The 24605-nt window shown below is 30.2% G+C and overlaps 4 protein-coding genes across 4 annotated transcripts; 3 read left to right on the top strand and 1 right to left on the bottom strand.

Moving 5' to 3' along the window:
* The first annotated feature begins 1500 nt into the window (after window positions 1-1500).
* On the top strand, window positions 1501-6105 carry LOC114162150 (proteasome subunit beta type-3-A). The gene is made up of 5 exons (XM_028045938.1): window positions 1501-1884; window positions 2794-2883; window positions 3608-3692; window positions 5119-5213; window positions 5763-6105. Exons 1-5 carry the CDS (start codon window positions 1589-1591, stop codon window positions 5809-5811), a joined length of 615 nt encoding a protein of 204 aa, XP_027901739.1. The 5' UTR covers window positions 1501-1588; the 3' UTR covers window positions 5812-6105.
* Window positions 6106-10317: 4212 nt separating this feature from the next.
* LOC114164541 (40S ribosomal protein S3a-like) lies at window positions 10318-12610 on the bottom strand. The gene is made up of 6 exons (XM_028049251.1): window positions 12400-12610; window positions 12209-12314; window positions 11665-11802; window positions 11385-11570; window positions 10806-11006; window positions 10318-10580 (listed from the first exon to the last, which is right to left on the bottom strand). Exons 1-6 carry the CDS (start codon window positions 12456-12458, stop codon window positions 10485-10487), a joined length of 786 nt encoding a protein of 261 aa, XP_027905052.1. The 5' UTR covers window positions 12459-12610; the 3' UTR covers window positions 10318-10484.
* Window positions 12611-12765: 155 nt separating this feature from the next.
* Window positions 12766-14180, top strand: LOC114164636. The gene is made up of 2 exons (XM_028049374.1): window positions 12766-13115; window positions 13996-14180. The coding sequence occupies exons 1-2, from the start codon at window positions 12964-12966 to the stop codon at window positions 14063-14065; spliced, it is 222 nt and encodes a 73-aa protein (XP_027905175.1). The 5' UTR covers window positions 12766-12963; the 3' UTR covers window positions 14066-14180.
* Window positions 14181-20497: 6317 nt separating this feature from the next.
* Window positions 20498-21747, top strand: LOC114195988. The gene is made up of 2 exons (XM_028086453.1): window positions 20498-20596; window positions 20997-21747. The coding sequence occupies exon 2, from the start codon at window positions 21005-21007 to the stop codon at window positions 21665-21667; it is 663 nt and encodes a 220-aa protein (XP_027942254.1). The 5' UTR covers window positions 20498-20596; window positions 20997-21004; the 3' UTR covers window positions 21668-21747.
* Window positions 21748-24605: the final 2858 nt, after the last annotated feature.

Raw genomic sequence — 24605 nt, 5'->3', positions numbered from 1 at the left:
TAGATTTCAATTTTCTTTTTGTTTGGATAAGTTATTTAACTAATATTTTAAACAAACTCAATTTTATGTTTGAATTTGAGTTGAGTTAGTTCGATTTTCGATTTATAACGACTCATTTCAACTATCGGTTTGGGTCGATTGCAGAAGATTCGACCAAGATTGATTAAGTCGGGTCTTTAGTTCGGGTTGACAATCTTAATTTTTAACTAGAGCTGATTGATTTCAACCTTCAATATTTGACTCCGCCTGATCTTCAGTGTGAGCCCACTCGACTCAAACTTCGATAAAAGCTAACTCGGCTTGATCTTCGGTTCAGATTGACTCGTCTCAACATTTGGCTGAATTGATTTTACTCAACATTTGGTTATTTCAAATCAGTTTGGCCTTCGATTTATGCCAAATCAGCTTGATGTTCACCTTGCATCAAATCAATTTGACTTTCAACTACCTGTCTCAACTTGGCTTGATCTACGATTTGATTTGTTTGACTCGACATAACTTTAGATCGAACCAAATCGATTCAACTTTCAGCCTATGTTAACTCAATTGACCCCTAGCCAACTCTAGTCTCATGGTGACTTAAATAAACCTTTAGTTCGTTCCACTCAACTCGACATCTCTAAGTGGAATGAGAAAAAGTGAAATTTCAAATTTGTTATAATTTTTAGAGTATTTAAAATTATTGTATTTGATTCATTTGAAAGACATTCTAAAAATTCTTAAATTTGAATTTTTGATCATTTTATCTAAATAATTTATTTTAGTATACAAAATTTAAATTTTTTTAAATGAATAAATTACTCTTCTAAAGTATCTCATTCAAACACAACATCAATGTCTATACTAATTTTAATTTTATATTTTTGTGAATATTTATAAATATTATTCACTATTTTATGCAGTTTTATTTATTATATAAAATAAAATAAATAAATATACTATTTATTATATTAAAGATGTTTCAATAGAAAAACATCTTATAAAATCTGACCTATCAAATATTTACAATGAAAATATAATGAGGAGTAGAAAATTATTATGTTTAATCTACTCCCAATATTTTCTTTTTATCATGCTTTAGTTATTTTTTTATATATTTTTTTTCACTATATTTTTGTTTTCAATTTTCTTTTACGTCAGCGTCAATCATTATGAAATTAAAATATCATTAAAAATTAAATAGAATTTTTTTTATATAATAACGGTACTATCTTAGTATATATTCTTATACAGATAATATAAATTTGATTATATAAGATATATGTGTATACCAATTTCTTTAAATTATACACATGCAAATGTATCGATCGTATTTAATTTAAAATAAATTATTATATAATTGAAATATGTTTAATAGATGTTAAAATGAGAGAATTAGATGACATATACTTAAAATATTAGAAATTATTTGACAATGTTTTACTTAACGAAGAATCCTATAAATTAATCCTCAATATTAATAGTATTAAAGTATATTAGGGTATGGATATAATTTACATATTTATTAAATCTAGCACCATGTTAGGGCTTAGTTCCAAACACTTCAATCAGTGACAAACTCAGAAAATTGGTTGATCAGTAGCGAAAGATGTCGATCTTCGAGTACAACGGGAGTGCCCTAGTGGCCATGGTGGGGAAGAACTGCTTCGCCATTGCCAGCGATCGGAGACTCGGGGTTCAGCTCCAGACTATCGCCACCGATTTCCAGAGGATTTCCAAGATCCACGACAAGCTTTTCATCGGTCTCTCGGGCCTCGCCACCGACGCTCAGACGCTCTACCAGCGCCTCGTTTTCCGCCACAAATTGTATCAGCTGCGTGAAGAGAGGGATATGAAACCCGAAACCTTCGCTAGCCTAGTCTCTGCTATTCTCTACGAGAAAAGGTGTGTCTCTCCATCTTAATTTTATCAAGTATTCTTAGGATTAGGGTAATTATGCACTTTTATCTGAGAACGAAAAAAAAAATGGTTGATAAGTAATGATGCTGTTACCAAACACGCCGAGAACTGAATCCTTCCATTCCATTATTGTAACGCTTTAGTATTCCAGACTGTGTTGTAGGCCTCGTGGTCAATCGCGGGATACCGTTAACTGGCATTTTTTGTTTGGGTTTAAATGTTAAATTTGTATAATTGATTCGTAGGTAAATTCTGTTTAGGTGGCGTTATGCAAACATTTTTTTTATGTAGAGCGCCGTCGTTGTACATTTTATTTTGGGATTGACTTTGTTGGATGTTCCGTTTATTCTAAAACTTGATTGTGGAACTCTAACTTTCATTAAAGGAATGAATATATATAGTATTGTTAAGATAATTATCGGGGGAGGAAGGGAGACTCGGTATTATTAAAAGAGTTTTGTTCTTATCAGCAAAACATAATGGTAATGATGTTGCTATGAGTGTGAGATACAGAAACAAAAATGATGTGTAAGACATATTCCTACAACAGTATGTCTCCTGTCAACAAACTGAAAGTTGCATCGTTAAGGATGTAATATCTCGTCCGAATCTGCTACTTCAAGTGTTTGACTGATGGTGTATGTTCAAATTGACTGTGAATATTTTCTAACTGAACATGCAGAGTAATTTAATATTCCTATCTTTTTGTGAAGATAAAATTGTTGTAACTCAATAAAACATTTGTGGAACTGCCCTGGCTTTGTGCATGGCTATGCAGTCTAAATGTGCTTTATTTTTAATTCGTAAGGTGTGGGAATGTGTTACTGAACTTGATGTTTAGTCAGCATGAACATCCAGTTTTCTGTATTTTAAATATGTTCTTTTACATTTCAGGTTTGGTCCATACTTTTGCCAACCTGTAATTGCTGGACTAGGAGATGAAGATAAACCTTTCATTTGCACCATGGATGCAATTGGAGCAAAGTAAGTTGAAGTATTGTATAATCTATGCCCTTATTTACGGTTGAGTGTTGAGGAAGGTTAGTGTTTTAGTGACATGCACATGATGTATACATTTCTTCTGAGTCATAATTCTATAACAGATTACACATATTATAATGCATTTAGCTGGAGACTGGTGAATAATAGCATCTGCAAATCTGAATAATTTGCTGAACTATATCATTTCTAGCTATTTATGCTACTCTAGAATTAGATATCAGAGGAAGTTTCTGAATATTTTCGTCTTTTTAAATTTGTATAACCTAATAATCATTGTTGTTGAGAGAAACAAAGTGGCACAACTGTCATAGTCAGACGTTGGTTTCTGCAGCTAAATATTTAGTGTGCTGGACGTTTTATTTCTTTTCAAACTACTAATTTGTTGGAAAAAATGTTTCTAAATTTTATTGAGATTTAAGCTACCCCTGCCCTGTGCCCTGAAGTGTTGTTGGATGAACTCTATCTACATAATTTTGAAATTTTGGCAGTGAAGCAATAAATAACCGATTTTATTTTCTCAATTGGATGCACAGCACACTAAGTATTCTTTAATCTAATTTTTTTCTAGATTTCTTTTTTTTTTTTTGAAAATCTGAGCAAATTTTTTCCCTTTAGTTATTAGAGCAATCTTTTTATTGTTCATGAAGCCATATGTTTTTTATGGTAATAGGTAATAACTTTTTTTTATGCTTTTTTTCTTTGGCAGGGAACTTGCAAAAGATTTTGTTGTAGCTGGTACTGCATCTGAGTCTCTTTATGGTGCTTGCGAGTCAATGTTTAAGCCTGACATGGTTTGTCTCAATATTTAATTTGGTGCTTTTGACATTGCCATTTTTTTTTTATATATATATAAAATTGCCAATTCTTGCAGTCATGTCTGTACTTTGCTTGTGTTTTAATACTAAATTATGAAATAAGTATATGCAAATGGACATGTTCACATGTTACTGAATCTTAATTGGAATAGCTGCTTGCATATATTCAGAATATCATTCATGTACAGTAGGTAGGATCACATGATATATCTCCTAGGAGCCAAGGATAGCCTAGAAATCAGAAGAATTTAATATCCTATTTTAATCCATATCTAGAAAAATGGAAATAAGTAAGCTTTCTTTTTTATTTATCTGTTGGAAGAAGTTAGTTATCCTTTTTTATCTTTATATCTGTATGTATAGGTGTATTAATATAAATATAAATACATATGCATGTATATTACCCCTCCCTTTAGAAAAAGAGGGGAGGGTAACCACCATGTGTAGGGAGTTGGCAGAACTTAAGGAGATTGGGTATTCTAGTTTTTTTGAGGATAATCAGGAAGGAGTATTTTAGTAATCCATCTTTCAAAGATGAACTCCTTTGGGAGCGCAGTGTTATATACAAAAGAACTCCATTAGGAGTCTGTTCTTTGTACTTTTATCCTTTTTATTTCATAAAATAAATAAACATTCTATATTCTTACTTTACATTAATTGGTATATATTTAATCTACCAATTGATAGGTACATGGGAAACCCACCTTCAAAAGCTAGATATTTAGGGAAGAAAGCGGAACAGTTAAATACTTCACTGAGTATCTCACTTTTTGATGTGGCATTTAGCCATCCCATAATACACAAGTCTTTATAAAAACTGTTAAAGTATCATTTTGTTCTTCTATCATAGAGCTTGTTACGTGTGGCTATCATATGCCGGCTCGAATTAGAAGTAGATGTGATGTATTGGAATTGTGTCAGTGAGACTTGTATTTGGAACACTGCTTTATAATAAAATCTTTTGTTAATAGTAGCTCTATGAAACTCCATTTTTCATTTTACCGTGAAGACATCTCATCATTCTATCACACTACACACAAATTAGCAAGTCATATATTTTCATTTTTTAATGTTGGTATTAGAAATGGGGTACGTACAAATAAGAAAAGGTTATTTCATGTGCATGTCTGCTTGATGTTGAAGGTTCTTTTAATACAGATTATAACAATTGCAAAATGCAAATCAGGTGTAATATGCCTAAATGTTGGGACAAAATTGTTGTATGAAATAAGATGTTCTGCAATAGTAGTATAGTACTGGATTGTGGGATTTAAATTAAAGTTGCTACAAATAGAGGCTTATTATATATTCTTGAAACTTCAAAGATGTTTAAATATTTTTTCATGATCTTTAAAGAGAAGAAGATTATTCATGTTCCCTTGGTTTCTTAATTGTGACTCAGGAACCAGAGGAATTGTTCGAGACTATCTCCCAAGCGCTGCTGTCATCTGTCGATCGAGATTGCTTAAGTGGCTGGGGTGGACATGTTTATGTTGTGTAAGTGATTTCTCCATTTCTCATCATAGTTGACCACAAGTTTTTGGCATGCTGTTACCATTTTGGAATTAGGCACTAAGCATTCATACTTTATACTTTATGTAGTTGATGATACTTTTACCAGATTCTAGAGAAAAGAGTGATAGCCTAATGAAAACAAATCCTTATCTACTTCCAAAGATGTTGTTTTGGTACATGTTACTCTAAATTTCTGTGGGTCACGAATAATTTTCCTAGTTATAATAGAATAGACACGGCTAAATATATTAGGTTTAGGTAAAACGAGAGTTACTGCGGTACTACATGGATGACATAGCAATGGCGACAATATAGAGGATAGATGTAATGATTTGAAAGAAAATCTTGTAGTTTTACTTTTTTTCACCATTATGACTTAGTTTTCTTTCTTACTATTTTTTTTTAATTTTCTTCTGCTAAACTAGAATACTTGCCTTTAGATGTTTATTCTGAATTTAATTTTTGTTAAAGACTCTCATTGGTATATTGTAATTGTTTTGGCTTACTAGTCTTTTGGTTTATTTGGTGCAGCACCCCAACCGAAGTAAAGGAGAGGATATTGAAAGGAAGAATGGATTAACTTTTAAGCGTGTTTGTTTAGGCGTACTACTGTCCGAGGTTCCTGAGCGTGAAAGGGGAAATTCGTTGGATAGACGTTCAATCCCGTTTCAAATGGAAAAACAAACCAAGTCACCCATTTCTTATTATTTTGTAACTTAGCTTGAATTTAAATGAAGATCGTTTACCATCAATTGTGCAGGATACCTTGTGATTGTGGCATTTAACCACATGCGTTTAGATTATCAGTGAAAAGTCACACTGTGCGAATTAAGTTATAATTTTATGAAAAAGTTACCTTCTCTTTCAAAGGAAAGAAAACAAGTGACATTTATTTCTCTCAAGCAAACATATCTAGAGTTAGGAGGACCGGCTGCAAATAGACCAGACCTTGCCTTGTTTACATTGTTTGTGCTAGGTCTAAGGCTAAGTGTATATGCTAAATAAGTGAAGCACTAGTTAAATACCAGGTTTCTTGAACCGTGTGAAAAGCAATAGAAGCTTATTAAAGAAAATATGTTTACGTAAAGAATAAACCTTAGTAATATATTTTTAAGTAGGGCTAGTTTTGTAAAAAATCTTACTAAAGTAAGTTTATAGATAGGCTAACTTATGGTTATGACTGGACCTACTCTTGTACTCAACGAAATAGGAGGAAAGGGTATGATTAGAAAAGAAATACGTGATGACCTTTCATCCCTGTTGGACCAAAATACCGAAAACGTAAAATAAAAGAGGCAAAACTTAAATCATAATGTTGCCTATTACCATACAAAATTAAGATTTTTCACCGTTGTGCACGACCCTAACTTCATGATGATCTTGTGCATGAGCATATGAGCATACTGACTTGTATGCAATGCAAGGCATGTTAACTCCTTACAAGATGGGTTGTTGCATGATTATAAGAATTCATACAGGTGCTGAACCGAGATTGCCGGAACGCACGTTATTATATTATTCGAAGCTCAAAATGGAGTTAAGTAACTTCACAGTGATCACAACAAAAACGAGTTAAAATCAGCTTGTTGAGGTTCTTAGATATATAAATGCCATGTACAAAAATAATGGGATCTAAATATGATGAAAATATATTTTAGCATTTTGTTTACAATTTTAATTTAAAAAATTACTTTCTGTTGCCTTTTTATTTATTTTATTTTTTTACAAAAATAAACAGAAAATAAAAACAATAAAGTAATATTTTCACTATATAATAAAATTAATATGCTTAAATCTGTAATTAGATTTCTAAAGAAATTAATAGAAGAAAAAAAACCTAAATACTAAAAACAGTTAACTACAACATGAGAAATTGAAAACACTTAAATTTAAAATCCAAAAATAATTATCAAAGTTGAAAAAATAAAATATTACGGTACGTAAATAAACCTTAAGACCTTTCATGAAATAATAGCACTATTACAAAATGACAACGTTATAATAAATCTTAACTATCTAAAAAAAAAATTAACACCCTCCACAACGTAAACAAAATTTATTAAAAATATAAAAAAATTCGAAAATTTTATTTTTATTTAATGTAATACATTTTAATTCTAATTTTATAAAATTTAATTGATAATAGTATGTTAAATATATCAACACTTTTTTTAAAATCGAGGTCCTACACACGTGAGTTTGATTAGTATAACAGTTCTAACAAGAATGGGTTGACTGTAGGGATGACAACGGGGCGGGGCGGGGACGGGTTTCGCTATCCCATACCCATCCCCGCATAAAAAATTCATCTCCATCCCCATACCCAAACCCAACGGGTATCAAACTTTTTTCCCATCCCCATCCCCACCGGGTAACGGGTATAATCTCGTACCCATACCCGTACCCGTGTTCTAACTACTTCAATATTAATTTTTATAAAAGAAAAAAAATTACGGTAAAGAAAACATAATATTATGAAATATTCAATATTAGGAGGATTTTCTTCGATGCCAAATACCTTAAAATAAATTATAATTGTTTACATTTTATATTAGAATACCAAATAAAATTTCATGTGAACCAAAACATTTGTTAAATTTGCAAACTACAACATTGATGAACTTAGTTGATAAAATTAAAAAATATTTCAAAAAAATATAAAAGGAAAACAAATATTTAAATTAAAATATATTTTAAATGTTTGTTTACTTCAATTTTTTAAATTCTAATGAATATCTTTTTTATACACTAATAAAAGTTATAATATATCACTTGATCAAAATGACACAAAGAATAAATAATAAACATAATAATAAAAGGAAAACAAATATTCAAATTAAAATATATTTTAAATGTTTGTTTACTTCAATTTTTTAAATTATAATGAATCTCTTTTTTATACACTAATAAAAGTTATAATACATCACTTGATCAAAATGACACAAAGAACAAATAATAAACATAATAATAAAATTTTGACATAGATTTTGTATCTTTTGAACTTCAATATATGTTGGATAGTGACAAAAAAATATTCATAGCAATTACATTAAATTTTTATATTGTAGTAAATAAAAGTTATTTATACAATTAAAGTGGAAAAAATTACAGTATGATTAATAGTGAGTTATAAAATAACAAATAATTAGATAGAATATATCGAAATATTATTCTACATGATGAAAATAAACAATAAATAAAAATATTAAAAGACTAACAAATGTGTGTTTTAGAAATAATTTGAGAGACTATCGAAAGAAATCGCACAAAGGAAATCAAATGTATAATTAAGGTATGATAAAATGAAAAATACCTTAGAGAACTAATTATTAAATTATGTTTGAAGTGGTTAAAATTAAATAGAAATATCATTAGTGACCAAAAAATTTGTCATTAAATTACATATAAATTAGTAATTAAATTGGTCACTAAATCAAGTACAGATTCGATCATTGAATCGGTCACTAATTTAGTCATTGATTCATACAATAAATCAACTACTACCACCAATGACACCAATGACGAAAAATAGTGACTGATATGGGTTACTGACCAAATCAGTCACCATTTCATGTTTTTCTTGTAGTGAATTATCATATACTATTCCTAAATATCATTATATATATATATATATATATATATATATATATATATATATATATATAAAATTTTAACCACTTCAAACAGAATTTAAAGTGAAAAAATTACATTATGATTAATAATGAGTTATAAAATAAAAAATAATTAGATAGAATATATCGAAATATTATTCTACATGATGAAAATAAAAAAAATAAATAAAAATATTAAAAAACTAACAAATGTGTGTTTTAGAAATAATTTGAGAGACTATCGAAAAAAATCACACAAAGGAAATCAAATGTATAACTAAGGTATGATAAGACGAAAAATATCTTAGAGAATTAAGAAAACTTTTCAAATATTAACATATAATTAATGGTTGAAAAATAACGAAAATTATTTTAATGAAACAAAAGAGTTCTTCAAATTAAACAAAAATTAATAATAATAATAAGTAAAGAATTTTTTTTATATTATCTTAAATTGAGAGTATAAACATTCTCATGTGAAAGAAAAATTTATAATAAATAAAAATATTAAAAAATAATATAAATATTCAAATGTGAGGCATAATTTTTTTTTAATTAACATACATCATTTTAACATAATTACATAAAGGTTATGATAAGATAAAAAATATATTGGAGATGAGAATGAGTTTCATGACAAATGAAATAATTAAAAGAAATAAAAAATAGAAAAAAAAAAAAAAATATATATATATATATATATATATATATAGGGGTTACTTGATTAATTGTGAATATTTTAATAATTTAAACGAGAATGGAGATATGGCGGGGACGGGTATTATGGCGGGTATATGTACATCCCCATACACATCCCCAACTGAAAAAGTCGAGAATTCCCCATACCCATACCCATACCCATACCCATACCCATACCCATACCCATACCCATACCCATACCCATACCCCCATACCCATACCCATACCCATACCCATACCCATACCCCCATACCCATACCCATACCCATACCCATACCCATACCCATACCCATACCCATACCATACCCATACCCATACCCATACCCATACCCATACCCATACCCATACCCATACCCATACCCATACCCATACCCATACCCATACCCATACCCATACCATACCCATACCCATACCCATACCCATACCCATACCCATACCCATACCCCCCATACCCATACCCCCCATACCCATACCCATACCCATACCCATACCCCATACCCATACCCATACCCATACCCATACCCATACCCATACCCATACCCAGTCAATGCGGGGATTCCCCGTCAAAACGGGGACGGATTCGGGCAATACCCACGGGGACGGGTTTATTTGCCATCTCTAGTTGACTGTGAATAGGATTCATTAAAGCCAATTGAATCCTATGCACACACAAAAAAAAACAAATATACAAAGGCAGCAAGCTCCCATAATAAGGTGCAAGAAATGAAGCAATTACTGGTGAGTAGAAGTTTAATTCTGATATGCAACATAAAATATCTTCATAAATAGTGTTCAAAGATTGCACCAGTTATTTATTGGAAATAACAACAAAATAACTAATAAGCCAACAAGAAAATTTGGCCCAAATAACAAATGTAGTTTCTAAATGTCAACAAAACTGAATTAGAAGTATTTCAAAACACAAAATTGCATTATGAGTCAATCAAGCTCCAACCACTTCAGTGGCTCCCTCAACCATTGTTTCATCGACAGGCCTATCAATTTTTGTACCAATATCTTCTGAGTAATCCCCATGAATCTAAAAGAATCGAAAACATGAAGTGTTAGTAAAATAGAGGGGAAAATGAATCCTCAGCGTATAAAAACTTTGGTTCAAACCATTAACAGTACACTCAATAATTCAATGATGGATACCACAATGATTGACTAATTTCATTCAAATACAGGAATCATTAACTCATTGAAACATTCATTGACATATAAGAACAGAGGGGTAAGAAATTTTTTAATGAAAAGGGTGTACCTCCATCAGTTTCCCTAGATCAAACTTCGGAGCTTTCAGGATTTTAACTTTACGAATGAACACATTCTGTAGAGGATAGACACTGGAGGTTGCCTTCTCAATCTCTTTTCCAATCATCTCAGGGATGAACTTACGGACCAGTTCTTTCAAATCGCAGGATGTTGCTTGGTTGATCATTATCTCCCTCATCTTTCTTCGAATCTGAAAAATTAAAGACGTGTTTTATGCAATTAAATATACAAAATCATCCTACGATTAAAGAAATAGAGAAAACATGTAATGATATAATTAAGATAGGCAAAACCCATCTTCCAATTCTCGAGTTCAGAAAGAGAATCTCGTAATTGCGACATTATAACAAACAGGTAATGATATAACTTAAGCTGACATCCTTCAAATTTCTGATATTCTCTTAGGCACTTTCGATATTGAGACAGAGATTCAATTAAAAAGCATGTTCAGACAAGTTAACCCAATGAAGGCTGGAATATATTCAAATCTCATTATATTTGAAAATCAGATTGAAAAGAAACCAACATTGCATATCAGAAGCAAGAAAGTGGATTTGATTATTTATACCTGTCTAACTTGGCTCGATTGTGCATAACAGGTCCTCTTCACCTGGTTACTTCGCCTCTTAGTAAACCCAATGCAGAACATCCTCAAAGTATAATTATCAGTGGTCTTCACATCGACATGAGCCTCGATTAAAGTTTGCCATTTTCGCACCAATGACCTCAACTTGTCGTTTGTGAAATCCATTCCCTACATTTACAGAGGAACAATCTTAACTATGATTAATATCATGTAAGTCAATTACAGTGACCAAAAGGAGGCTCAGCAACTATCATATTCATACCCAGAAGTTCGTCAGAACATTTCTCCCTTGAACATCCTCAGCCCTCAAACGAATCTTCTTGAAAGCATGATCCTCGTCACCTTGAAGATCAGCCAGCGAGACCTCAAACACTCGATGCTTGAGCCCATCCGAAGCAATCTGTAGTGTAAAACAGCCATCATGTCACCATCTATAAGCCTACATCAAGCTCAGTAATTTAAATTGCATCTAACCTTAATCACTCGTTTGTAATCGGACTTTTAAGTGTTGAGCGATGTCAACAAAATCCCTAAATTAATCAATGTCGTTTTGGTTCTTAAACATATATCAACGTTATCATTTAAATCACACGTTGCATGTGTAACCTGCTGGCCTAACGTGTATGATAAATTCCACTTTTAAGGCTTCAGCTTTTAGTTTTATTAGTTTCACGGATCCATACACAAAATTTCACTATATGTTAGTGAGAACACATGCAGATAAGCGAAGGATCATTGAAACGTAAATGTAAAAAAAAAAAAAAATTGACGAGAAATTATATAAAAAGAAAAGAAAAGTGTTATACCTTGGTGCCCTGAGTGCGAGTGACGAGAGTCTTGCCAACATTCTTGACCTGAAACACTGAAGGAGCCTTGATGTCGTACCAATCCTTCTTGGTAAAAGGATCAGCGCTGAAGAAGAAGACAAAAAGAGAGTTACAGAAGAAAGATACATGAAAATGGTGAAAGTTAAGAGGTGAAGGGAATGGACACTAACGCCTTCTTCTTTCCACCCTTCTTCCCTTTCGATATCCTCTTGTTCTTTCCCACTGCCATTGCGTCTTTGCTTGCACCTCTCACCAAATCAAATAGGTTTTCAGAATACAAAGGTATGTATAGTCTTTTTTTGGTGCTGCAGATATTTATGAGTTCAAAATAGGAATTTAAGGAAAAGTGTTGAACGCGTAATACGGAGTTATTATCACATATTATTTTGTTCAATCTAATTATTATTAAAACCAACAAATCATTTTTATTTATATTTTTTGTATCAATAAATTATTTTTCTCTTAAAATAATATACTTCTTTTTAACACGGTGTTAAGAATTGAATTTGTTGCCATTTTTTGTATTTCAAAAAATAATTCACGCATGATTGATTATTGTAATTGTAATACACAACAATTAAGTAAAGATTTTCGTTAATACATGAATAATGTGTGTATTATATAAACTATTGGGCTTCCAAAAGCCTTTAGAAACCTACCCTCATTTTTCGCACTACAAGACAGAAGAAATTTTACCAGAGATAACAGAGCGAGGATAAAATCAAAGAGAAAAGATGGGATTGACGAATTTCGTGCTCACGGTGGCCGGTGTAAGCGCCGTCGTTCTCCTCCTCAGGAGTGACGTGAAGCAATCTGCGTCCATCTTCAAGCGCAACGTGAAGCACATTCGTCACTGGCTTGAAGAAGAAACCGCAGCTTCTGCCGAGTCAGTCTCTCTTTTCTATCTCTCTTCCTCTTTCTATGTTAATTATTTGCTTAATTGATAGAGATTTAGCAATGAATCAGAAAAAAATTGTTGAAGAATCCTCCGGATCATGCAATTTTTTTCGCTTTATTCACAGTTTGTGCAAAATATTGAACAAACATGTTAATTTGCTTCGTCCTTCACTTGATTTATTTATCTTCTTGTTAAATTGGCCGTATCTTTTGGTCATTTAGGTCATTGCCATAAATATTTAAATGACAGCTTAGAATATTTTCTGATGATAATTTTTAATTACTTTGGGTTCGATTGCTTGTTTTTAGGTTGGAATTGGCTTGTCTTTTTCTAGTTTAAAATCCATCATGTTATGCTCTAATTATAAAGATAGAAGGGCAGAAGTAGTTTGGCTAGTTTTCTTAATTACTCTTAAACTATATAAAAACAAGACAAATCAAGTTTGTACTTGGTGTTTATAATTTTTTTATAATATATGATCTTTTGATGTTTTGGAGAACAGAGATGTGATAAGGATATTAATGGTTTGGTTTGAGTAGGATACTAAAGTACAAATAAATATATATATATATATATATATATATATATATATATATATATGTATATGTATGTATATATATGCATTAATACGTTGATGGATTACTCCAGATATCTATCCACTGATACTCAAATCTATTACCCACATTGAGTTTACTTGAATATGATCTGCTATAATACTGATGATTGAAAACCAGTAAGAAGAGTGTTATTTAAAAGTAAAGTATGCAATCGATCCCATAATTATAAAGTATTATTGTGTATCAAAATCTCTATATTAATTAAAATATGTAATTCATAGATTGTAATAAAATTTGTGCCAACTTTTCAGGGTTATAGAGAAGTCAACTCCTAAAGAACTGAAATCAAAGGTTCCTTCGAAAGATAATCATAAAGATTAAGGATGGCGAGCACTAGTGTTTGTTTTGGTGAGGGGTGTTCACTGAAGTAATTTTTGTTGTTTCTTAGTGTTTCTCTGACCGTATTTGAATGGATACAAGTTTTAACTTTTTACTATACTGAATTTTTAATCCATGCCTTTACTATACTGAAAGATCAATATATTTTTATACATAGGTTTTTAGGGATAATATCATAATCATGGTTACTCCACATTCTTAAGTTTGAGTGCTGAGAAGAGAACCATGTGGCTGTAACCTTCGTTCGACATAAATTTGTTGACTTGTGGAATGCAAATTTTTAGGCAATACTTTAAGGTTGAAATATATTCTACCATAAAAGATCTAAAGGAATCCTTGTTCTCCTTCCTATTTTTAAAATAAGTAATTTTACCCCACGGGATTTTAAAAGTTATAGTATATTTATTAAATAAATTTGAAATTATAAAAGTATAGTTAAATTTAATGTAAGTATTTTATTTTATAAAATTAAATAATAATCTTTTAAATATTTTTATGATAAAAATGTATTTAAGTTATATATATAACAAAATATATTGTATATAATTATTTAGACAGTAAATTAACATTGAGTTAATCAAAATTAAGAAATCAAATTTAATTTTTACTGATTACATAATGTAGAAAAATGTAAGTAATAAATTCTTTAATAATAAAAAAAAATAACAATATAAAAATTGTTTAATAAACACGTTAGAACAATAAATGTTAATTGATACATAAAATATAAAACTACAGATAATAGATTATGTATGCATAAATTACAAGATATATACTATGTAAAGATATAAATATTAGACGACGTAAAATAACATAAATAGTAAACGAACTAAAAATACAAAAAATCAACCATATGTTAGAGTTTTTTTTACAATTATTTTAGATTTTAAATTTTAAATTCAAACTTTTGTTACCATATATTTTGAATTTTAAATTTGAAAATATATTTCTTAGTTTTAGAAAAAATATTAAAATTAAAATTGTTAGTGACTTTTATATCTTTAAAAATATTAAGAATTTATAATTTTTACTTTGTAATATATGATGCGTATGTTATCAAACTTTATTATTATTTTTTGAATTTCAAATTTGAAAATATATATCATAGTCTTGAAAATATATTGAAATTAAAAGTTAGTAACTTTTATATCTTTAGAAATTTTAAGAATTTATAATTTTTATTTTGTAATAATATATTAATGTCTATGTTATCAATTTTTTTTTAATTATTGTTAAGTTTTTCTAAGAAACAGAGAAATATGTAACAGTTGTTAAAAACATTAAAAAAAATTAATTTTTTATAGTTTTTTGGATTTTGAAATTTAAATTCAAACTTTCATATCATATTTTTACTAATTATGTTTGCTATTTTGAGTTTTAAATTCAAAGTTTGATATCATATATTTCGAATTTTTATTTTTTTGTGTATAATATAAATCTTAATTTTTTAAAAAAATAAAAATTTCATTACTTCTTTTTATTGTGTAAATTTCAAATTGTGATATATTTTTCTAAATCGTTATAAAAATATAACTTGTTTTTTTTTCTTCTATTTAGTAGTTGGAAAGTAATTCTATAAATAATTTAAAAAAGAACATAAAATAGACATAAATCAATTGAAATATCTATAATTTAAATAAAAAATCATATATATATATATATATATATATATATATATATATATATATATATATATATATATATATATACTACTTTTTAAATGAGAATCAACTTCTGTTTGCTTCTTGTATTTTTACAATGAGTTTGGTGATCATTTGTTGTAAAGTTCAATACATATATGCTATTTGTATGTTGACATCCATTGGTTTGATTTATTGTACACAACATTGTAAGCTTATTGGGGGTAAAGACATTTTATAACACATAATAATATATAAAGGAAATTAAAAAATACTAAAGAAGAAAAATAACACTGAACTATAAAACATAAACAGTGCACCACTGACAAAGTTGTGATTGCCGACATATTACTGTAGGTAAAACATAGATACGCATAAGCTCAATGTATCCATAAATGTCAAATAAATTAATTTTTCGATTGGGATGTTGAGGTTGGTTGGCAAGATACTATAATAAGTTCCACGTTCTAGTTCTTGAGTGTTGAAAATACGTGAACCTTTGCAAGATACACATGAATGATTAAGCATTACTATTATTATTATTATTATTATTATTATTATTATTATTATTATTATTATTATTATTATTATTATTATTGAAGTTCAGATAAAAATTCAAATAAATAAAGTAATAAATAAATAAAAATACAGATAATAAATATGATAAATATATTAAATATGTATAATAGAAAAAATAAATGATGAAGAATAAACAATAATTATAAATAATAAATAACAAATAATATACAATAAATATATAAATATAATAAACAACTTATATTAATTTAAACTTTCTTAAGTTTAATTATATTTAAATTCAACAACATTAAATATAATTATTTTATTATTTAATTATTTTTTAACTTTTATTGTTGAACATTAAATAAAATATAAAACACACTTGTAAAATATTTATGTACATTTTTGTCTTTTAAATATAATAAAATTGTATTAATAGTGATTAAGTCATTTAATTTAATATCACATTTATCTATATACTTTTTATAGGATTCAATGCATATTAATTATCTTAACCAATATAATGGTTAAGAAGACTCTTTATCTGTGAGCACAAGTATTTTTGTTATCTCTAGTCAATAAATATCTTTATATATCTCGCGGCTTAGCAAAAATTTAAAACATTTTCAAAATAAAATACAATATAAATTAAAATATAATTTTAATTAAATATAAACTTATAAAATATAATTTTAATTTTAATTTTAATTAAATTTAACCTAATAAAATATAATTTAAATTTTAATTATAATTTTTTACGTATAAATATATATTAACATGATATGACACTCGCACCTAGAGATGGCAAATAAACCCGTCCCCCTGGGTATTGCCCGAACCCGTCCCCGTTTTGACGGGGAATCTCCGCATTGACTGGGTATGGGTATGGGTATGGGGAATCCCCGACTTTTTCAGTTGGGTATGGGGATGGGTATGGGGATATACATATACCCGCCATAATACCCGTCCCCGTCATATCTCTATTCTCGTTTAAATTATTAAAATATTCACAATTAATCAACTCACTCCTATATATATATATATATATATATATATATATATATATATATTCTATTTTTTATTTCTTTTAATTATTTCATTTGTCATGAACCTCATTCTCATCTCCAATATATTTTTTATCTTATCATAACCTTTATGTAATTATGTTAAAATGATGTATGTTAATAAAAAAAATTATGCCTCACATTTGAATATTTATATTACTTTTAATATTTTTATTTATTATAAATTTTCCTTTCACATGAGAATGTTTATACTCTCAATTTAAGGTAATATAAAAAAAATTCTTTACTTATTATTATTATTAATTTTTGTTTAATTTGAAGAACTCTTTTGTTTCATTAAAATAATTATCGTTATTTTTCAACCATTAGGTATATATGTTGATATTTGAAAAGTTTTCTTAGTTCTCTAAGATATTTTTCGTCTTATCATACCTTAGCTATACATTTGATTTCCTTTGTGTGATTTTTTTCGATAGTCTCTCAAATTATTTCTAAAACACACATTTGTTAGTTTTTTAATATTTTTATTTATTGTTTTTATTTTCATCATGTAGAATAATATTTCGTTATATTCTATCTAATTATTTTTTATTTTATAACTCATTATTAATCATAATGTAATTTTTTCACTTTAAATTCTATTTGAAGTGGTTAAAATTATATATATATATATATATATATATATATATATATATATATATAATGATATTTAGGAATAATATATGATAATTCACTACAAGAAAAACATGAAATGGTGACTGATTTAGTCAGTAACCCATATCAGTCACTATTTTTCGTCGTTGGTGGTAGTAGTTGATTTATTATCTGAATCAATGACTAAATTAGTGACCGATTCAATGATCGAAACGGTACTTGATTTAGTGACCAATTTAATTACTAATTTATTTGTAATTTAATGACAAATTTTTTGGTCACTAATGATATTTCTATTTAATTTTAACCACTTCAAACATAATTTAATAATTAGTTCTCTAAGGTATTTTTCATTTTATCATACCTTAATTATACATTTGATTTCTCTTGTGCGATTTCTTTCGATAGTCTCTCAAATTATTTCTAAAACACACATTTGTTAGTTTTTTAATATTTTTATTTATTGTTTATTTTCATCATGTAGAATAATATTTCGATATATTCTATCTAATTATTTGTTATTTTATAACTCACTATTAATCATACTGTAATTTTTTCCACTTTAATTGTATAAATAACTTTTATTTACTACAATATAAAAATTTAATGTAATTTCTATGAATATTTTTTGTCACTATCCAACATATAATGAAGTTCAAAAGATACAAAATCTATGTCAAAATTTTATTATTATGTTTATTATTTGTTCTTTGTGTCATTTTGATCAAGTGATGTATTATAACTTTTAGGTATAAATACACATTTGGTACCCAAACTTTTTCGGAAAGTTCAATGTGGCACCCGAACTTTAGGAATGTTCAATTTGGTACCCCAATTTTCTAAAGAGGTTCAATTTGGTCCTCTCCGTTAAGTTGGAGTTAACACCGTGTCCGTACAGGACACGTGTCAAGCCATGAAATTTTATTTTATTTTTTAATTTTTTTTTTAAAAAAATTAATTTTTTTTTCAAAAAATTTATAAAACTGTCACGTGTCAGTTTATCATCGTGCCACGTGGCAGCTTACAAGCATGACACGTGGCAGTGTAATAGTTGTTTTCAATTTAGTACCCAATTTAAATTTTTGGTTCAATTTAGTACCCAAATTTTTTAAAATGATCCAATTTCGTCCTTTCCTATTTGAGACCAAATTAGTAAATAAGCTTAATTATAATTTATATAAACATGTTAAAATAATTGTTTTGAATTTATACATCAAATCACTACACCTAAATATTCAAATTATTTTACTTTTTACAAGTGTAAAAAATTTCATGTATAAAAAATTACAAAGGTTAAAATGTAAAAAATAAAATAATTTCAGTATTTAGGTGAAATGATTTGATGTATATATTAGAAAAAGTTATTGTAACATGTATATATAGGTTGTAATTAAGCTTATTTACTAATTTGGTCTCAAATGGAAGAGGACTAAATTGAATGATTTTAAAAAATTGGGGTACTAAATTGAACCAAAAATTTAAATTGAGGTACTAAATTGAAAACAACTATTACACTGCCACGTGTCATGCTTGTAAGCTGCCACGTGGCACGATGATAAACTGACACGTGGCAGTTTTTTTAAATTTTTTGAAAAAAAAAATTAATTTTTTGAAAAAAAAAATAATTTTTTGAAAAAAAATAAAAATTTCATGGCTTGACACGTGTCCTGTACGGACACGGTGTTAACTCCAACTTAACGGAGAGGACCAAATTGAACCTCTTTAGAAAATTGGGGTACCAAATTGAACATTCCTAAAGTTCGGGTACCACATTGAACTTTCCGAAAAAGTTTGGGTACCAAATGTGTATTTATACCTAACTTTTATTAGTGTATAAAAAAGAGATTCATTATAATTTAAAAAATTGAAGTAAACAAACATTTAAAATATATTTTAATTTGAATATTTGTTTTCCTTTTATTATTATGTTTATTATTTGTGCTTTGTGTCATTTTGATCAAGTGATATATTATAACTTTTATTAGTGTATAAAAAATAGATTCATTAGAATTTAAAAAATTGAAGTAAACAAACATTTAAAATATATTTTAATTTGAATATTTGTTTTCCTTTTATATTTTTTTGAAATATTTTTTAATTTTATCAACTAAGTCCATCAATGTTGTAGTTTGCAAATTTAATAAATGTTTTGGTTCACATGAAATTTTATTTGGTATTCTAATATAAAATGTAAACAATTATAATTTATTTTAAGGTATTTGACATCGAAGAAAATCCTCCTAATATTGAATATTTCATAATATTATGTTTTCTTTACCGTAATTTTTTTCTTTTATAAAAATTAATATTGAAGTAGTTAGAACACGGGTACGGATATGAGTACGAGATTATACCCGTTACCCGGTGGGGATGAGGATGGGAAAAAAGTTTGATACCCGTTGGGTTTGGGTATGAGGATGGGGATGAGTTTTTTATGCGGGGATGGGTATGGGATAGCGAAACCCGTCCCCGCCCCGCCCCCCGTTGCCATCCCTACTCGCACCATTTATAAAAAAAAAAATATTAAATTATCCGCTTTGTCCGTCACTACTACTCGTTCACCTGATTATCCGCGACAACCAAGACTGCTTCTTTCGGTTTTAGCGATGAATTGGCTTATACTTAACTTCACGACCCTCTTCACACCCTCCTCATCTCCTCCTCGCGAGCACCAGGTACTCTCTCTGCACTTATTCTTTTCGATTTCTCACTTATTCCTCTCACATTCATTCAACCATGGATTATTACACCTCTGAACCTTGGGCCACTTTAGCTTCTGTGAACAAAATCTATCCCTTTTTGATTCCTGTATGACACCTTTTTTGTAAAGGAAATCTTAACAATGATGAATGTTGTTGTCCCTGTTCAACTTCACCAAAATAGTTGCATTGCTCGAGCATTTCGAATTCTACACACACTTTGGTATTGTTCCATCTTTCACTTTTTCGAGTTTAAAATCTCTTCCCGAACATCTTGGGCATGTATCGCCAAATGGCTCAGGTCTTCTTTCACTCTAACAGTATCGGTTCTTCCTTTTTTCTGATGTGTGACTTACATTTCTTTTTCCTTCTACAGATAACACCATGGCCTTGTCACTTAATGAGATAGCTCGTCTGCTTAAAAACTTACAAACCCAAGAAAATGTTCCGGCGGATTCTGAAAAGACCGAGTCTCAAGCTCCAAAAAGGCGTCGTCTATGCAGAGATGACGGAAGCCAACACTGGGTCTCGCACGATCCAAACAAGCCATTGCAAGAAAAACTACCTTCTCCACCTGAAGACCAAGCTGCTCCTACTGGTGAGACAAACTTTTTCGATATACTTGAAACTCTGATTCGTGCGGCAGGAGTCCAATCAGAAGAAAGATCAAAAGCCTTGAGCCAAAGCCAAGAGGAGCTTGCCATTGCCAACAAGAGAATTGCTGACTTAACCAAACAACTGGATTATGCTCGCGAAGAATGCGATAGCCACTACGCTAAACTGAATCTGACATCGAAGGATTACGAAAAGTGTAGGAACAGGAGCCATCAGGATAAACTAGAGTGGGAAGCCCAAGAAAAGGATCTGAAACGGGAGAAGTCCCAACTCTCATCTGCTCTGGAAGAAGCCAAAGACGAAATTGCTCGCTACTTTATGGATGGCTTTCAAGGAGCCATTGAGCAGGCTAGTATTTTATTTCCCAACACGGACTTCTCTGCACTAGACCCCTTGAAAATAGTAGTAGATGGCAAAATTGTATCTGAGTAGAAAAATGTTTAAGTACAATCAGGAATTGGGAACAAAAGTTTGTTTTGCCTTGATCTTTCTTTACTTTTGGAACATGTAAAATCGTGACTTCTTTTTGATGCATGTAAATTCCTGACTTCTTTCTTAATGAATCTTTGATCTTGAAGGCTTAATTGACTCTTTCTGCTGGTGGTAACTAAGGTCACTTGGAAACGAGCTTAATAGACAAAGAATGTTATTTCACCCTCTTCCAGCCGCTCCATATGCTTACACAACCTTGCATATAGTGAAAACCATTGTTCACCATTTGTAAGTTATCTTGTTCATTCATCTGTCCTTCATCATCATTACCAAATCGCCTTTTATGTATAAATATAAGTGTATAAACAATGCGTGATGCACCATTCTCTTCTATGTAATCTGTATGCCATAAATCCATTCACGCAGGAATGTGTTTTTACTTTTATATCAAATATAAATATATTAATTAGAATTTGTAACTAATAGATTGTGACAGGTGTTTTGGATGTTGAGAAGGCTATAATGTTCAAATCAGAAACATTTATTCACTTCTTGTTGGTAAATTACCCGTTGTAAATTGTAGCTATTTTGTTAGGGTTTTCTTTTCTCATCTTTCGAACTTTACTTGGGTTTATTGGATTAAAATGATATAGAGAGTTTTAGGGTTGTTAAACGATTGTATTGATTTAATATGGGGATGCACAAAATGATATAAAATATAGGTATAATTACTGATTTCGTACTCCAACTTTTTTGTTAAGTTCAATTTGGTATCTAAACTTTTGTTTGTTCAATTTAGTACCCAATTTTCTAAAGAGATTTAATTTGGTCATTTCCGTTAAGTTGGAGTTAATACCGTGTCCGATATGGACACGTGTCAAGCCATGAAATTTTTAATTTTTTTTTCAAAATTTTTTTTTCAAAAAATTTAAAAACTACCACGTGACAGTGGTAATAGTTGTTTTCAATTTAGTACACCAATTTAAATTTTTGGTTCAATTTAGTACCCCAATTTTTTAAAATAATCCAATTTCGTCCTTTCCAATTTGAGACCAAATTAGTAACTAAGTTTAGTTATAACTTATAATACATGTTAAAATAATTGTTTTGAATTTATACATCAAATCACTACACTTAAATATTCAAATTATTTAATTTTTTACAAGTGTAAAAAATTTCATGTGTAAAAAATTACAAAGGTTAAAATGTAAAAAATAAAATAATTTAAGTATTTAGGTGAAATGATTTGATGTATATATTAGAAAAAGTTATTGTAATATGTATATATAAGTTGTAATTAAGCTTATTTACTAATTTGATCTCAAATTGAAGAGGACGAGATTGGATCATTTTAAAAAATTTGGGTACTAAATTGAACCAAAAATTTAAATTGGGGTACTAAATTGAAAACAACTATTATCACTGCCACATGTCATGATTGTAATTTGTCACGTGGCAGTTTTTAAATTTTTTTTTGGAACAATTTTTTTTTAAAAAAAAAATTAAAAATTCCATGGCTTGGCACGTGTCCTGTACGGACACGATGTTAACTCCATCTTAACGGAGATGACCAAATGGAATCTCTTTAAAAAATTGGGGTACTAAATTGAACAAATGAAAAGTTTGGGTACCAAATTGAACTTAACGAAAAAGTTGGGATACCAAATCAGTAATTATACCTAAAATTTATCAAAAGTTATGGAGAATACTTTAATGTAGTCTTCCATTTCTGTATGAGTTCCCGTGAGTTTTAAAGAAATCGGTAATAATTGTTCTTGATCATCTGCTACAGCTATATGTGTCAATTTGGCCCTTAGTCCATGGGTCAGCCTTGACCCACTCTTCAGTAAACCCCTTTTTAGGGGCTCCCAAATGGGGGCCCAAACAAAAGCCTCAGCCCTCAAAGTCCCCTCTCTAGTGGATTAGGGTCAAGGCTAAGGTGGGTTAGGCTCCCCTTAAAAATATTACATTAAGCTAGAGTCAAAGATCAAGTCAAGTGACCCAAACGAATTTGAAGACCCAGACAGACCCAACGAGTCGGATGGGCCCGAAGACCTAGACGAATTCAAAGACCAAAACGTGTCTGACGACCAGGACGGGCCCGACAACCCGAATGAGCATGAAGACCCGGACGTGCTCAATGACAAGGACAAGCCATACAACCCAAAAAATTCAGATAGGCACGACGACCCAAAAATACCCAACGACCTGAATGGACCCGATGACCTTGACGGGCCCGACGACCAAAATGAGCCCGACGACCCGTATGCGCCCGACAACACGAACAGGCTTGCTGACCCATACGAGGTTGACGATCAGAACGTGTCCGACGACCAGAACGAGCCCTAAAACCAGAATAAGCCCGAAGACCCGAACGAACCCGACGACCCAGACACACCCAACGACATGAACAGGCCTGACGACCCGGACGGGCCCCATGACCCAAACAAGGTTGAATACTCAATCGGGCCCGATGAGCCATACGTGCTCGACAGACGACCTGAACAAGCACGATGACTCGAATGGGCACGACGACCAAAATGAGCCCGTTAAGATCATTTGGGTTGTTGGGGCTTTTGAAATATCAGTCTCGTTCGGGTCGTTGAGGCAGTTCAGGTCTGGACACCGTTCGGGTCATTTGGCACGTCCAAGTTGGGGGGCTCGTCCGGGTCGTCGGGTCCATCTGTGTCGATGAGCCAGTTCCTGTTGTTGGGTGCGTCCGACATGTCGAGCCTGTTCAGGTCGTCGAGCACGTTTGGATCGTCGGGCCCGCCCGACTCGTCCGTGCTGTTGGGTTTGCTCTGCCAATCTGAGTCGTCAGACACAACTAGGTCGCCAGAAAGTTTAATAATATATTTTAAAAAATAATATATTTTTCGTGTTGAAGAAGAAAGTCCATGGGCTAGCCTTGACCCATAAGGCTTTTGTTGGGTTTTTG

Source organism: Vigna unguiculata, chromosome 9 (assembly GCF_004118075.2).
Source record: "Vigna unguiculata cultivar IT97K-499-35 chromosome 9, ASM411807v1, whole genome shotgun sequence".
NCBI classification, from domain to species: domain Eukaryota; kingdom Viridiplantae; phylum Streptophyta; class Magnoliopsida; order Fabales; family Fabaceae; genus Vigna; species Vigna unguiculata.
This window is presented reverse-complemented; position numbering and strand designations above follow the sequence as displayed.

Excerpts from the sequence above, each read along its gene's own strand:
- LOC114162150 (XM_028045938.1), top strand. The coding sequence starts at position 1,589 with ATGTCGATCTTCGAGTACAACGGGAGTGCCCTAGTGGCCATGGTGGGG. Across the intron at positions 3,693-5,118 it reads CAATGTTTAAGCCTGACATG|GAACCAGAGGAATTGTTCGA; the intron begins GTTTGTCTCAAT and ends ATTGTGACTCAG. Across the intron at positions 5,214-5,762 it reads GGTGGACATGTTTATGTTGT|CACCCCAACCGAAGTAAAGG; the intron begins GTAAGTGATTTC and ends TATTTGGTGCAG.
- LOC114164541 (XM_028049251.1), bottom strand. The coding sequence starts at position 12,458 with ATGGCAGTGGGAAAGAACAAGAGGATATCGAAAGGGAAGAAGGGTGGA. Across the intron at positions 11,803-12,208 it reads CTCGCACTCAGGGCACCAAG|ATTGCTTCGGATGGGCTCAA; the intron begins GTATAACACTTT and ends TTTACACTACAG. Across the intron at positions 11,007-11,384 it reads AATCGAGCCAAGTTAGACAG|ATTCGAAGAAAGATGAGGGA; the intron begins GTATAAATAATC and ends TTAATTTTTCAG.
- LOC114164636 (XM_028049374.1), top strand. The coding sequence starts at position 12,964 with ATGGGATTGACGAATTTCGTGCTCACGGTGGCCGGTGTAAGCGCCGTC. Across the intron at positions 13,116-13,995 it reads GAAACCGCAGCTTCTGCCGA|GGTTATAGAGAAGTCAACTC; the intron begins GTCAGTCTCTCT and ends CCAACTTTTCAG.
- LOC114195988 (XM_028086453.1), top strand. The coding sequence starts at position 21,005 with ATGGCCTTGTCACTTAATGAGATAGCTCGTCTGCTTAAAAACTTACAA.